Source organism: Aulonocara stuartgranti, assembly GCF_965226115.1.
Source record: "Aulonocara stuartgranti genome assembly, chromosome: 1".
Classification (NCBI taxonomy): domain Eukaryota; kingdom Metazoa; phylum Chordata; class Actinopteri; order Cichliformes; family Cichlidae; genus Aulonocara; species Aulonocara stuartgranti.
In genome coordinates, this window is record NC_138939.1 from 31,662,171 (window position 1) to 31,678,964 (window position 16,794).

The window sequence follows — 16,794 nt, forward strand, 5'->3', positions numbered from 1 at the left end:
GATTTCTCAGTTTCTCCAACTCAAAGCCTCACCCTCTTTATTCAACCTTATGTGTGGTCTTAAAGGGCCAAAGGGAAAAAAAAGATTTTCAGCTTACTGAAATAGAACTCAGGAACAAACAAAGTTGTCTGTAAGGTCCACCACACTGCTTAAAACACCAGCTACACAACATCCTTACATGTCTGTTTCTTGTAAATGCCAGCAAGCAGCTTCTTCCTTCAAAGCATCCATAATTAGTGGGCATTGCCTGTGCGTATAATTCACAGCAGACTTCAAAACCTTGTAAAGCAAACATGGAAGGCAACTTTGTTTTGAAGCATGTGGCAATATATTGTGCATTCCCCCATTGTTATACTGCTACAGCAACATTGTGGGGTGTGCTAAACACCACAAACTCTCAGGACCTCCTGGATGGGGATCCATGGGGATCCCCTGCGACATAATGAATGGTGTAAGCTCACTTTCATGTCAGTAACTACTAGAAGAAAACAACAACAATGGGAGGGACCCAGTGCTCAAAGGACCAGCTGTTGCAGCAACACTGTACTTCAAACACAACTTCTTTATTTAAGAAGACTCGACGCAATCCATTAAGTATGTTGTTTTACAGATTAGTATTTGACACAGAAGTCTACTAGTGCTGCCTGCAGTCTTATCCATCAAAGTATTACATCTGGCCACATATCTTAAAGATATACAAGAATAGATTTTTTTTGCTGCTCTATTTATATAAACAATGAATACATAATAGATGTTCAGTAATAAAGATATTGGCACTCACAGTATTTACTTACCTCTAAAAACACTGTACATTTTCAAAGACTACAGGAGGCTTTGCATTTTTAACCATGTCACAACCTTTAGCATCGCGACAGCAAAGAATTGTGCAAAGTCTGCTAGCCTATAAACAAAAACATACATCAGATACATATGTAAACATTATTTTTGGTTTTGCCAGAAACACTCGTCTGAAGCACAAACTAAGAGCGACATAAACACATAACCTTGTAATGTTGCTGCTAATCTATTTAAATTTTGGTGTCAAAGTCAAACCAAATAGATGGCATTGAGCGCAGGGTAAGGATTCTGCTCCAAAACTCACTCTGAGAGAGAACCGAACGAGTGTTGGAAAACTCAAACTAAGACCTGTGTTTTGAAAAAGGATTTTTCCTTTTGTCACTCTTGTGATTGGCTGACTCCTATACAAAGCCATTGTTTCACACGCATAACCCCACACATACACACATGCAGAAAGCCGTGACAGGTAAACGCAGATCACTAACCAATAAAAAGACAAAAAGAGACATTTCTGGTACACTCACTTGCAGAGAGACAGTATTGGAGTAACATTAAGGCGATGTATTATCTACTGTAAAACATTACTTCATATTGAATCATTTTAGATATTCTACTAACATTTTGTATTGTAAGGATAGAGTATACAAAGTTATCAAAGTACAACAGTGCACACAGAATTGTCACCATGCTGTTTATCCTATTAATATCTGGATGCTTTAACTAAACCTGGATTGTGTTACTGGAATTTTTTTACATCATGTTTTTACATCAGTTGGATGAAGCACTTTGATTTGTTTGGTATTTGGATGATTCTGAGAGAAATAGACCAAATTTAGGAATGTCTTAACTGTCCCCCGCCCCCAGAAATGGTATCACAGTATTGTTGGATTATGTTGCATAAGATGAAAAAGATTGTTCCTTTTTTCATATGAATATTTAAAGATTGTTTCCTACTCATATTTCTTGTTTATTTTAACAAAAGCTTTACTATGCCAGAGACAGTCCAAAAGACTTTTTCTAAAATAATAATAATAAGAAGAACAGATTAACTCTATCTGTACCTTACAAATGGAGATAGCTACATTTTAGGTTAGGGTAGGTTCTTTTTTTTATATTCCTTCAAAAAGAAATTCTACCATTACTGCAGTGTATGCAGTGCCAAGTTAATGTCCCCCATACTGCGTTTTTAGTTTCGAACCGACTTAATTGGAATATGAAGCCAACATTAAAAAAAAAACAGAAAAAGAAAAAAAAAAGAGTCAAAGTTCCCCCCTAAAACACATTTGTTTCCTCCCTGAGATTTTGCAATGCCAATTATGATATTGCACTTTTTTAATTTTTTTTATTTATTAATTTGTTGGCTTGAAATCTTTAGAGATATGTTAAAAATACAAATACAAATAAACGGGGCACACGCACCCAAAATTATCTTCATCTACAGAACATTTTAGTGAGGAAAATATTTGTTAGTTCAGGAGAACTGATCCTTTATGCTCTGGCTTTATGCCCCTGGTATGTAATTTTCTCTCTGCCTCTGTCTCTTGGTCAAGCGCAACTATTATAATAATAATAACAACAATAATAATAATAAAAGAAAAATGTGGTGCTGCATTAATGAGATGATTAGGGACTATTTTCACTCAGAACTTGAGGTACTCGTTCTTCAGTCTGCTCAGTCTCGTGCCGTGGCTGCGGATGATCAAAGACAGGAGCTCGTGCTTGTCCTTCAGGCCCAGAGAAATGTCCAACGTCTCCTTCAGGACGTCCCGCGTGTGCACTATCATGTTAAGAAAGTCGTCATTGAGCCGGTGCTCCTCCTTCAGCTCACTCTCCTGGCTCTGTTTGAATTTCACCTCGAGCTCCAGCAGAGATTTCTCCGAGTTTGTAAACGCCTCGTTTATCTGGGTTGTCTCCCTCCGCAAATACTTCCCGTAGCTGTCCTCTCCGTCCAGGTCGTACGAGATGCTTTTCCCGATCCCCTCCAGCACCCTGGCAGAGTCCTCGATCTGCCTCTTGATGATAGTGAAATCATCCCGTATGACGGCGTCCTGGTCCTCGCCGAGGCTGCACTTTCGCTCGTCTTTCATTTTAAAAAGCATCTGGCACTTCTCCGGGTCGTCGTTGTCCTCGTAGTCGCCGTCCGGCACGAAATAATGATGGAAAGTACCATTAGACATCTCCGGATGTAAAGGTCCCTGGTAAAAGCCTCCATACACCGACAGTGATAACCCGGCAAAGAGGAGCAAGTGAAAAACAGCCATGATGCCCACTTGTCCCAAATATACTCACAAATAGGAAATAAATAAGTTTAAAAATGATGTATTCGAAAAAATATGAGCCCGGTTGTCTATTAAATCCCAAACCGGCAGAAAACCACAAACATTTCAGTTAGTTTTAAAGTCCAAAGTGCGCAGTTGGTTGAAACTTTCTCGCAACCCTCTCTGATATTCTTCTGGGTCCGAGCAGATGAAGTGGCGTAAGTTGTTTTCCACCTCTCGTCCTTTAACGGAGCCTGCCAACTCCCATCACTGTCGGCGAGCACGAAGGCGATGTATGAAAGTTTGTTTCAGCAGTTGTACTCCCGGCTTTAGTCTGGTGCCTCAAACGCAACATCTGGAAGTCTCAAGTGCCGCGCTTCGGTTTTTGGCTAATAATACCTCTGTGCTACTCTCAAATTACAGCCCCTCCGTCACTTAAAAGGCTGCATTCAGTCTGCACCAGGCTGCTACCAGCAAGGCCAAAGCTGTTAAAGCCCCATCGAAACCAAGAAAGACCAAGTTTGTGTGAATTCACATAACCGTGACCAGCTGGCAGAAAAGGTTCAACAAGTTATTACCCTACCGAGAAATATAGGCTACACAAGACCACATGTAAACATGAAATGCAATCGGCCCTATAATTATAGTGAATATAACCAGGTAGTGGCCTGGTTTTATAAAATCTGTTTTTTAATACCTGACGTGAAGTGTGGCAGACATATAATTTCTGTGGTAGTATTGCATAATATAAAGATGACTTGGACACAAACAGCATTACGTATGTATGTAGAACAGGAAAAACGTATCTGATTTCATTACAGTTTGCAGGATTGTTTTCTTACACCTTACATCCAAGTCACTGCATTTCATGGCAGAATAGTGCATTGGCTCAAGTCTATGTGGAGACGCTGGTATAGCTTTTTTCAGTTTTTAATCTCGTTTTTTGTGTTGTCTGATGTTTTATTTCTCTGGACTGTGAGACATGGTTACTAGTTACTTTTTTATATGCAAAACATTAAATATTCTCATAAATTATGTCATAAACTGTTATAGACCCAATGCTATCCAAGGTTCCTGCAATTTGTTCCCCATAAATACGCTACATTAAAACGGTCCTTAAGGGTTTAGGCATCATTATTGATTTGCTAGGGTTAATGGTGAGATAATGGTCTGCTGCTGTGGACTTTTACTCAAGTTCTGCAGTTTGCAAACAATAGTGGAAATGCCATTTTAAAGTTAGAAGTTAAGAAAATTGATAGATGACTTAAGTTTTTTTTCTTTTTATAGTATGCTATTTCCATTTCCCAAATAACAGTATTTCAGAAAATCTGGGATGGTGTGTAAAATGTAAGTCAAACACTTCCATAAGTCTTTGTCTTTGTTCGTCCTACTATCCACTAAAGCAAATTAAGCTAAATGTAAATATGTTGCTGTCTTCTCTGGGCCAAAGCTCATTTAAAAAGGACTGACATTGTCCTGGTGTCAGACAAATTTGAAAGTGTTTTTGGGAAAACAGATGCTGTAGCTCCTGAACTAAAGAGGAGAGGGACTAACTAGCTTGCTATCAGCACTCAGTTCAAAAACCTGCATGTGTTCATATCTTCTTCTTGCACATCTGGAAATGCACCATCAGTGAAAGACCAGTTTTAGATTTAGAATTTTACATATGCTCCCATCCAGATGTCTTTTTCAGAGAAAGCACATTTCAGCAAGACAGTGATACATCTACTACAACACCATGACTTTGTCTGAGGAGTGTCCAGGTGCTGAAATGGTTTGCCTATTGTCCACACCTTTCACCGATTGAAAAAAAACAAACAATGCCACATCATAAAACACAAAATACAATAATGAAGGCCTTTGACTTCCTCCCAAATTGTTGTTAAAAGTAGATGGGATGCTACCGAGTGGTAAGCACTGCCCTGTCCCAACCTTTTTGAGATGTGCTCCTGCCATCAAATTCAAATATTAGTTCATTATTTTCTTAAAATGGCACATTTTCTCAGTTCAAACATTTGATGTGTTTTCTGTGTTCTACAATGAATAAAACACAGTTTTATAAGATTTGCAATCAGTTTGTATTTACATTTTGCACGGCGTGAACTTTTTTGGACTTGGGTTGTGCTTCTTCCACCAACCTGATAATGTAGAATCTTCATTGTAAAAGAAAACCATTTTAACCTTCACTTTGCTTCTGCCAAATATTGCATTATTTGTTTAATATAGTAGGGTGGTTTGATCCTTGACTCTTTGAACCAAAATGTGGCCTCGGGTAAGATACTGAACCCCCACAATATGCCGCTGATCCATCAGCCAGTGTGTGTGATAGGATTGCTGCTCTATAAAAAGAGACTTGTGTGACCGGGTTAAATGTGGCTTGTAGTTTAAAGCCCTCTAAGAGGATGATAAGACTAGAAATGTACTGTATTTGGCTAATGCAGTCCACATTAATGTAAAAAACTCAGATCTGTAGCGCTGGCGGGACATAGAGAAGTCGAATCCAAGGAGTGTAAAAACATGTTTGCTAAGCAGGCTTTAACACAGTAGCCACCTGTCTTTGGGTCACTTACTGGTGTCAAATGACAGGCCGAGTCTAGTTCAAGCTAAGGGAGTGAAAATGCACGAGATAGTGAATGAGGAAAGAAAACTTTGTTTAGCTTTGACATGTAATTTGTTTTGATTTTTACAATTCTCATGCTCGTAACTACTGATTGTGAATTAAACCACAGCTGTGAAATATGTTTATAGTTTATAATATATATATAATTTTGTTTTTATATGTAATTCTATATCTCAAAGAGCAACATCTCAAGAGTGATCTAATTTGTCAAACCCACAATTCCGCTCAGCGTGTGGATATCTTTCCTGTTGAAACAGTGAACGTTACACCGTCACCAACCTCAGAGGAATTTTGTTCTTCGCCACATGAGTGATTATTCGGGGTTGGGACCTGCACGAATTTAGCTCGAGAATGACACGTTTTGTTCGGTAAACACAATGTTAAAATGTTTATTTCTTTTTCGGTTGGTTGAATAAAAACATTGTGAGAAATATATTTATAAAAAAGGAAAGTCAATGGCTTTGTTACATAAGCCTTACATAAACCAAGGTCTGCAATGTGAATCAGTCAGATTTATGATGTGGACAAATACCTCACTCCTCATCCTGTCTGGATCTACCCTCGCTGACACGAGGAACTGAGAAAAGAGAGAATTTGATGTTTTCTCCCACCCAGTTCTTGCTTCCAGGTTTTCCATTATAAATTGTATCCCCCCACACCAGCATGAATAAGACACTGTGACAGCTTCTGACTGTCAATGCTCCCACTAATGTCCTGTATTTTTTATTTTTTTTTTAGCTAACAGTGGGCTCAGCTGTTTATGGGTGTTTGGGCATTCTGTGTTACTCTCCAGCAATCATCATTTAGCCTCCACCCTACTCAGAATACCCTATTTTAACAATACAGTGCCCGCTTACTTACAGATTTGCCACTACTGCTTTTGTTTTAGGTTTGAATGTGTTAGTGCAAAGCTATTTCCATCCTCTCTGCTGCTCATTGCATCTGGGTCGTGACAGCAGTAAGTGCAACCTTCACTTTTATGAGAAAACCTGCAGTGTCAACTCAATGTGCTGTCAAAGACCAGACAGGCCTTGAGACGCTTAACAGCGCCCATCCTGTGACATCATTCTGCAGAAGGGCTTTCTCTATGGTGTCAGGAAGAAAAGAAATGGAAAATGAAGTCACATTATGGGCTCAGGGTGTGATGCTGTTTTGGTTCAAAGCCTTTTGTGGCATGCATCTGCATTAAATCATTTTCAAGAGGTGAAAAAGCCACCTACTCACATAGGACAATCTAATAAAAAAAAGTGGGGAAAAAAACAGTGAGGAGGTTTTAGTGACCTCCCTCTTTCAGCACCACAGCTGCGACACAAAACACAAGCCAGATATTTCTGTCCTCCCAGTTCTCTGCAGCATGAGCTGCTGCAGTCTGTTTTTCTCCACTTTATTGTGGATATTGAATGAAAATTGAATTTAACAATACATAACAGCATTTAACAACCTTGTTTGTGATAAAGTGCCTCCAACTTTAAGTTAAATTGACCGAACTGGGATTAGATCCCAGCTTGGCAAGCTGCTTCCCAAACTGAGCTTGACTCGGGGTGATTCAGCAATCAGGCTCGGAGTGTTTCCTATGATTGCAAATAAGGCTTATTTTAAAGAAAATGGCACCGGGTTATTGGAGACCATGTTATGGGTGGTTATTGGATTGACTTCTTTCTTACCTAAGTTCCTGTAGGTAAAAATGAATATCATCAAGAGCAGAGCAAATTAAATTATGGGCATTTGATCATGGTTCAGAAGAAAGGAAAAAGTGCAAAAAGGCGCTGGATGGCAGATGTGACACAGCAGGCAGAACAGGAGCAGATGGCTCAAAGACAAAAGCGACACTGAGCAATTTCAAATCAAATCACATCAAATCACTTTTTATTGTCACATCACATGTGCAGGCACACTGGCACAGCACATGCAAGTGAAATTCTTGTGTGCGAGCCCCACAAGCAACAGAGATGTGCAAACACAACAACACAAACGAGCAAAATACAAGAATGGCCAACCTGAAACTAATAAATATATGTACAATATATAATAGTGTATGCATTTCTGGATGTGTATACTAAATATTTTCCTACGTGTGTGTGTGTGTGTGTGTGTGTGTGTATACACATTTTTACAAATTAAATAGTAAAAAAATAAAATAAAATAATAATAATAATAATAATAATAATAAAATATATAAAATATACAGAGTTGAATATGTGCAAAACAGTGGCGTTACTGTACAGTATGGAGTGCATAATGTTGAAGTTCCAGTAGTGAAGCTGAGGTGTCTATGACGTGTTCAGCAGTCTGATGGCCTGGTGGAAGACGCTGTCTCTCAGTCTGCTGGTACGGGACCGGATGCTGCAGAACCTCCTTCCTGATGGAAGCAGTCTGAACAGTTTATGGCTGGGGTGACTGGAGTCCTTGATGATCCTCCCCGCTTTCCTCAGGCACCGCTTCCTGTAGATATCTTGGAGGGAGGGAAGCTCACCTCCAATTATCCGTTCAGAGCACCGCACTACTCGCTGGAAAGCTTTGCAGTTGTAGGCGGTGCTGTTGCCATACCAGGTGGTGATGCATCCAGTGAGGATGCTCTCAATGGCACAGCGATAGAAGGTCCTGAGGATGCGGGGGCTCATGCCGAATCTTTTCAGTCTCCTGAGAAAGAAGAGGCGCTGCTGGGCCTTCTTCACTGTTTTGTTTGTGTGTACTGACCACGTAAGATCCTCAGCCAGGTGTACGCCAAGGAACCGGAAGCTGCTCACTCTCTCCACAGCAGCGCCGTTGATGGTGATGGGGGTGTGTACTTCTCTGCACCTCCGGAAGTCCACTATCAACTCCTTTGTCTTTGCGACGTTGAGGGTGAGATGGTTGTCTTGACACCAGTGGGTCAGGGCGCTGACCTCCTCCCTGTAAGCCGTCTCATCACCGTTGGTGATAAGACCCACCACTGTAGTGTCGTCCACAAACTTCACAATGATGTTGGAGCTGTTAGTGGCTGTGCAGTCGTAGGTGTAGAGTGAGTACAGGAGAGGGCTCAGTACACACCCCTGTGGAGCACCAGTGTTCAGTGTGATGGGGGATGAGGTGATGCTGCCCAGTCTGACCACCTGGCGTCTGTCAGACAGGAAGCTAAGGATCCAGCTGCAGAGGGAGCTGCTCAGTCCTAGATCCTGCAGTTTCCTGTCCAGCTTCGAGGGAACGATGGTATTGAATGCTGAGCTGTAATCTACAAACAGCATCCTCACATACGTGTCTCTCTTCTCCAGGTGTGACAGGGCAGTGTGTAGTGTCAGGGCTATGGCATCATCAGTGGACCTGTTGTGGCGGTATGCAAACTGTAGAGGGTCCAGTGAGTCGGGTAGTGCAGAGCAGATGAAGTCCCTGACCAGCTTCTCGAAGCATTTGCTTACGATGGGGGTCAGGGCTACAGGTCGCCAGTCGTTCAATGAGGAGATGGTGGAGGATTTGGGTACAGGGACGATGGTGGCCATTTTGAAGCAGGCTGGGACTACAGACAGAGAGAGGGAAAGGTTGAAGATGTGCGTGAACACTCCAGCCAGCTGAGCCGCGCATGACCTGAGGACGCGGCCGGGAATCCCGTCCGGACCAGTAGCTTTGCGTGCGTTCACCTTCCAATTTGGCAAAGACCTCGGGTTTGTGGGTAGGTATGTGTAATATAAAGTATATGTCTGATAAGGGAAAATAGGTAGACGAGTTAGACAATGACTGAATTGTTTTAACTTCCCTTTTTGCAAGCTCTCTGCTAAAAAGGAACAGCTTGCTTGCTTGCTGCACAGTTAAAGTCTATACAAATCTCCATTGATTAAACTAATCTAACTAATCAGGTTGGTTGGCAATCTTTTGTCCACTCCTTTTTTTATTATAAAAGTATATATTTACTAAGTTACAATATTGTGAAAAAAGCACTGAGGTATCCTATTAGAAATTTGTTGAAACTTTGCAAACATAAATGGAAATTTTATGAGGCAAAAACAGAGTTTGTAGAATTCTAAAAATCTTTGAAATCAGTATTTGGTTCAATTTATAAAATCATTATTTAGATAGCAACAACTCACAACAAAAGTTGCCTCTAGGTGCTTTATTTGGTACCAACTTTATTCTTTAACACAGCCAGAACTCTCTTAGGCAAATAGTTTCTTTATGTTGTCTTCAGGAATAGTTCTCCGGGATTCTTGAAGGTCATTCAAAGCTCTTCTTTGGATGTTTCTGCCTTTTGTTCTGTTTTTTGTCAAGACGATTCCACAATGCTTCAATAATGTTGAAATCCATTCTGTATTTTTCTATCCAGGTATACTTTTAGTGCATTGGCAGTGTGTTTGGGATTTTTGCCATGCTGAAAACAAAGCAGTGACAATCAGATGCTTTCCAGATGGCACCTTAGCTTTCTCTCCCTGTTTTACTTTCTTAAGAATGGCTTCTGGACAGCCACCGTTCCACTGAGACCACTTCTGATGACACTTCAGTAAAAAGCAGATGGATCCACTGAAGGGCCAGAAGCATCTCTCAGGTCCTGTGTCAGGTTTTCTTTGGAGTTTTTTCCCTGTCTCTTAAGGACATGACTTTGAGTTAATGTTCATCTGCTATGGATATTTTTTTTCAGGCCAGCTTCTTCTCAGATTTTTCGGGGGACACATTGCATAGCATGCATGCAATGTGTCAAAAATTGGCTATTTAGGAATCAGCTTTTTGGAAAAAGTACTATTTTAGGTCTGTCAAACTGAGTTAAATCTATTAAAAATGCCAACGATAACAAACTACAAATTGGAAGAACGTATGTGTTTTTGCTACAGGCTTCTAGTAACAAAGTGCCTAAAGATGAACTTTTTTTCTTTGCCAACTTGCTTGAATGATTCATAGGTCAGGTACAAGGTCTGGACTAGGAATGAGTGAAAAACCAGCCAGTGTCCAAAGAAAGACTTTGAACAATCTTCAGAAAACCTGAAACAAAGGGTGGCTCAAGACTTTTGCTCAACATTTTTTATTTCATATCTTATGCTTTAATTAACCTATCCCCACTAACTGCATGTTTTTGGACGGTGGGAGGAAGCCGGAGTACCCGGAGGGAACCCACGCAAACACGGGGAGAACATGCAAACTCCACACAGAAAGACCCCGGCCTGATGTTGGAATTGAACTCAGGACCATCTTGCTGTGCGGCAACAGTGCTAACCACCGTGCCACCATTAATGGGGACAGGTTAATTAATTAATTAACTGGATAATCCAAATTGTCACTAGGTATGAATGTGAGCGCAAATGGTTGTCTGTCCCTGTGTGTTGGCCCTGCGACAGACTGGTGACCTGTCCAGGGTGTACCCCGCCTCTCGCCCTATGACAGCTGGGATAGGCTCCAGCGCCCCCCGCAACCCTGAAAAGGATAAGCGGAAGCGAATGGATGGATGGATGGATGGATGGATCTTATGCTTTATATCATGAAGACAAGTCAATGTGATAATTGAGGCAGAAATAAACTTAAAATGCCTCACATCATATATCAAACGCATCCTCCGCAATTTGTGGTTTATTTAATCTACAAAATTTCTCTTCTTTCTCTCTGACCTGTCAGTGCTGCTTCTGTCCTGCATCTTTGCCTGACGTTTTAACCCAGGATCCACATGACGGTTAAGGAGGTTATCTGCTTTTTAGCCCCTCCAGACTCTTAGTTTCTCTTTATAACCTGTTTGTGGTGAATGTGGAGCCTAGAAGCCAAATCTAACTCTATTCTCATGCTAAAATAAATCCTTTCAAATGTGGGTCATCTGACTGATCTTCCTTTGACCACAAATGGATGCTATGATATCTTTAGGTAGGTATTTGAATCTTGTAAAAACACAAATAAAATACATGTACATAAAATTGCAGGTAAAATGCAGGAAATGCAGCCTGGCGAATTTGTGGTAATTCTGATATCAGACATCTGAACAATTTAAACATCTGGCAAAAGGTCTTGTCTTAAACTGTGGCACATTTTTCCAGCATTTGATCTGAGCACAACACACATTTGGACCATTCATGCAGCTCCTGACCTAAACCTTTTCACACAGTAGCTCACTTGTTTAAAAATTGTGTATAATGCTGCAACGAAATTCTGCCATACTTAGTCTCCTCCAATTAGACACAACTGAAAGTCTCCCATGAAATTGTTCTTGGCTGCACTTGTTACAACCTTGCTTACTTTGAGCCCTTATGCCATAGTTTGTTTCAAATTATATCCAGAAACGGAACCCCGTGGCATTCTTTTGTCTTTGGCTTGTATATCCACGAGCCAGAGAAATAATGACCCAACATATCCAGTGACTACAGGATGGTGGCACTCATATCATACATTATGGGGCCTTTAAAAGGTCTGTTTGTGCAGCAACTCAGTCTCTGTAAAACGTTCCACAAAGGGTAATTCCAATATTCATTCTTATCCTTTTTCATTATCAGCTGTTTCTGCTAGTCAGCAAATCTATTGTGTTTTCTGACAGATAGTGGGCCATGGAGGATTTAGATAGTACAGCAGGGAGACAGCTGAGCTTGAAGATGCATGGCCTTGTCTAAGAAGCCTCAAACTCAGTATCTGTAAAGCAAAAAGTCCCGAGTATCTATAAAGTCGACAGTCCTATCACTTTGCGCTTTTTGGGCTCCCTCTGTTCTGGTGAGACGGAGCTAATGCACACGGTAAGTGTGATGTTACGTCACCGTACAGCTGTAAAACGTTTGCCAGCCCAGTCTTTTACATGGGTTTAATGGATTCTTTGGACTCTGTCCAACATGCACACCAGACACATGTTTTTACAATATGCAGAACATGTCATGATCTTTATTTCCATATGAACAGATGTGTTGGCAGAGAGATTCAGACAGAAGCAGTTAGACATTTCAGAAAGGCAACAACTGTAAATGCAGAGACTGTAAAATGCAACCAAACTGCTGTTTTTATGAACCCTCCACAGTTCGGTGGATTATCTTTCTGTCCAGCACATTGGTCTGGGATCTCTATGAAATTTTTAACAGCAACAGGTCGTAATGCCACTAATGTGGGGGAAAGATTCAAGGTTCCCAAACTTCACTAATAGATTGAAGCCCTGACTATTTTGTTTTTGGTAAAGTTGCAACTGGCAGAAATTGAGTAAAAAATTTAACAAGCCAGAATTTGAAAATAGACACACAACCTGCAGCTCTCCTGTCTCCAAGAGACTATATATGTAACTGATGGATCTATCTTCTGGATTGGAAAAGTGAATCCACTGCAGTAAAACTGCTTTGTGCCTAGTGGCTGGCAGGAGTGATTCCTTTGGTAATAAAAAAAAAAGCAGTACAGTTATATATGGGGTGCATATAGGAAAATGACTATTTGGGGTCCTCTGATTTGTCTGATGTGATTATGGCTTGAATCACTAGTTTGAAGTCTTATTAAATACAACATGGTGTTTATTTTGTACATTCAAGCCCCCATTAAAGGCCAGAAAACCAATAACACAGAATATAATGTAGGTTTGGCCTGACAAGTTGCTGTATCATGACATGGCCTGAAAAGACTGGGAACACTCACCTGTTGCAGGCAGCGTTGGTCAAGTTACTTGAAAATAGTAATTAATTACTAATTACTGATTACTTCTCCAAGAAAGTTATCCAGTTACCTTACTGATGACTTATTTTCAAAATTAACTTTCAAAAGTAACTTTATTACTTTTTAAACATAGAGATACAACCTGTATACGTAATAAAGCAATAATAGACCTTCCAGCCCGATTCTATTTTTTTCTGCATATTTCATCAAGTCTCTTTTTACAAATTGCATATAAAATAAAAAGATCTTTTGTGTTTACACTCACTCTTTCAAATAACTGCAAGTAAAACACAGCAAAAAAAACCAAAACTATTTTCAGCTGTTTAGCAGGAGTGGGACCGGTGGAGGTTTGCCCAGTGTCGCAGCGGTCGTGTCAGTGGGGGGATCCAGTTGTTTCTCTGTGAATTTCACATTCCCATGCCGGGCGCTTGCTCAGATTTGAAGTTTAATTTTTTGCTGTAGAAAGAAGTTTTCTTCCCACACAGAGTGTACAGCGGACGCTAATGTTTTTGTCACATTTTACGGAATCAAACAAGTAATGCAAGTACTTCCAAGCTTTAAACGCTGCATGGTCGTACTCTCTCCCGCACTCCATACTATCCATTGATGTTTTCCATACGTCTGTTGCTGCGACAGACTTTGCACGCTCATACGTCACTGTCATGAGACACTCTCACAAACAAAATAAAGGTTTTGTAACACAGCGTGCTTACGCGAAAGCAACATTACTTTTTTGCAACATTAATCCCTTACTTTACTTGTTACTTGAAAAAAGTAATCAGATTACAGTAACACGTTGCCCATCCCTGGTTACAGACCACTTTTTTCTGAGGTCTAAGATCTGTAAACTGATCTTAGATTTAGAATCGGTGCAGGACGTAAGCTGAATGGTTGTTATGGATTTGTTTTATTCATTGGTTCCAAAAACACGTTCCCTCATCTCTAAGTCAACTTTGGTTTACGACTAAATACTTGTTGAGTATATAACTTGCCCATCAGTCCCATGTTTTCTTTTTGCCCATCCATCCATCTTCATAACCACTTGGTATATTAGGAGTAGAAGTGTGGAAGATGGGCCTTTCTCAGCTGTCACAGGGTAAAAGGACAGAACAGATCAGCAGTCTATCTAAGGACTAAAACATAGAGACAACCATTCACACTTGGGGTTTTCTGTAATTAGTAGTAAGCCAAAGATATATATGCATACTGTCTTTGCTCTTATTGAGTTGGACAGAGAATACATCAGCAATTCTCATTTGTTGGGTAACTTTTGCTGTTTTTGTAACTGCTGTTTGCATTAAGTTTATTCTCGCCTAATTTATTTCACTCCAATTTATTTGTTCTTCCTTTTTTCTTTCCTTTCCTCTCCCTTTTCCCCTTGTCACTTCCTGCTCCAGCAGCCTCGTTGCACCTTCCGTCTCCAACCCTAATGAAGTTATTTCTTCTCAGTCTGAGATAATGGCCCGAGAACAAATTTGTTTCTCTGCACACTCAGTGTCTGTGTCATTACAAAAGACGTCTCAAAATGGCTGGTAATTCAGTTTTTCTTTGCTAAATTCCATAATATATGTAATGCATTCTTTTTGCTGTGAATTGCGCTGTTTGTGTGCGAGAGAAAGGCTAACATGGATTTGCTTTTGATGCCATCCTCAGTGATGTTTTTAAGCTCTGTCCACACGAGCAAAGAGATGAGGCTGAACCCTACCCACGGGCAAAAAATGTACAGGCAGACAGGCAGACAGACAGACGGACAGAGGAAGATTACATTAATTAGTGTCTCTGAGGTATGTGCAGGATTAAAATAAGATGCTTCTCGGTATGTCATTTTGTTTTGGTGTTCATTAATTTTGAGCACAACATAATTAGTCCTAACACGATTTGTGATTGGTAATTGGATGTATCTGACATCTGTGAAGGTTCCTCTTGCATGATGTGGTGCCATTTCCATTTGTTGAATGTATTTTGATTTCTGTAATGTAACGTTGTCTTTAGCATTCTGATACCTGGACTCACTGAAATTCTTACCAACCTAAAATCAATGTGGAACTTCTGAAGCATTTTAAGATTCACAGGATGAAAAGTGTTTCGTCCTGCTTTTCACGGTCATTTTTCTTGATGTCAGATATTTGGATGTTTATTTGAAGTCTTAAAAAAATGATAGCCCACGAGTGCTTTTGCCTAAAAAGTTTCCAAGCTCTTGTCTGTTTCAAATCACGGTCTTCTTCCCTGCAGCCATTGGCAGGCTGCAGCTGTTGCTTTTCAGGCTGGCTCATATCCTTTGACTCACTATGTAAAACGAAGACAGTTGTGACTAATAGGCAGCAAAGCACAGACTTGTACTGGCACTATGTTCATGCACATGTGTGGCTTGATTGATCTTTTAGAAACAGGGAGTACTTAACCACACTGAACCTCGTGTGAACTGGTCTTTCACGCCAGAAAACAGCTGGATTTAGGACGCTGGGTGTTTCGTCATTATTTCTGTGGAGACTAATAAGAAATTAAATGCCTTCAGATTTCAGTATTTCCAGATAAACATGAAGGTTTCTGTTTGTGGTGATTTCTTTTCCAAGTGCCATATAACAGTCACTGGCAAACTATTTGATGCCAAAAATGATTCACTCCAAATAAAACGGGCAGTCAAACAGTCACTGGACTTCATGCTCCTTGGGATCATTGACCTCAGTCTGAGCACAAAGTAGCACAGTTTGTTTTTTAACACAAGTAAATAAAGATGTTTCTTTTCACTCGCAGTAGGTAGCTTAGTATTAAATCAAAACATTTTGGAAGTCTGGGTAAAATTGCTTTCTGGCAGTGACGTAGATAAGAAAATGAATCCCGTTCTCATGCTTGTAACAATGATGAAGCTTCACTGAGCAGCTGGTTAGCTTAGCATGTAGTTTGAAAGCAGGGGGACCAGCTTACATGGCTCTCTCGAATTGCACCAAAATCTGCTATAGTATATCCAGATAAATAAAAATGTAAAAATACCAATTCAATTATTTACTATTCCCTGTCTCTTGATTGCTCGCTAGGCAATCAGAGAAGTTGCTAGATACCAGCCAAGAAGGCTGACACAACCAGGCTCTATGTCAGCCAATGAGTTTTGGTGAGTTTCCACAATGTACTGTACATGTAAAATAGAAGTCACTGTGACATGTGGTCTAAAGCACAAACTGTTTCATTATCCTTTCTGTTGCTAATTTGGACCATAACTTTAAAAATTCCTATCACGGTGTATTCAGCAAGACAAAAAACTATTATGACCACGAACCAATCAGACTGAAACGACCTGTAAGGCCTTGAACGGGAGATTCACATCATGGATTTGCAGCAAGACAACCACAGCATATAATGCCAATATGGAACAAATTTTCAAAGGAATGTTTCAAACTATATCACGAAAAAGTAAGTAAGGCACTTCTGAAGGTGAAAGATCGTCAACCAAAAAGGTTGTAGTGATGGATTTGATTTTCTTTGATTTTGAGTAAAATGCAGCTGGAACATATATAAATATATATCCAAATAATTAATCATTAAAGACGACATCTTTGGAAT

General features: G+C 40.2%; 1 protein-coding gene across 1 annotated transcript; it reads right to left on the minus strand.

Annotated features, from left to right (window-relative positions):
* Positions 1-544: 544 nt before the first annotated feature.
* fibinb (fin bud initiation factor b) lies at positions 545-3,622 on the minus strand. The gene has a single exon (XM_082509000.1). It carries the CDS (start codon positions 3,057-3,059, stop codon positions 2,439-2,441), a length of 621 nt encoding a protein of 206 aa, XP_082365126.1. The 5' UTR covers positions 3,060-3,622; the 3' UTR covers positions 545-2,438.
* Between the last annotated feature and the right edge of the window lie 13,172 nt (positions 3,623-16,794).

Bases quoted from the DNA above. Each gene is read 5' to 3' on its own strand.
- fibinb (XM_082509000.1), bottom strand. From the start codon at position 3,059: ATGGCTGTTTTTCACTTGCTCCTCTTTGCCGGGTTATCACTGTCGGTG.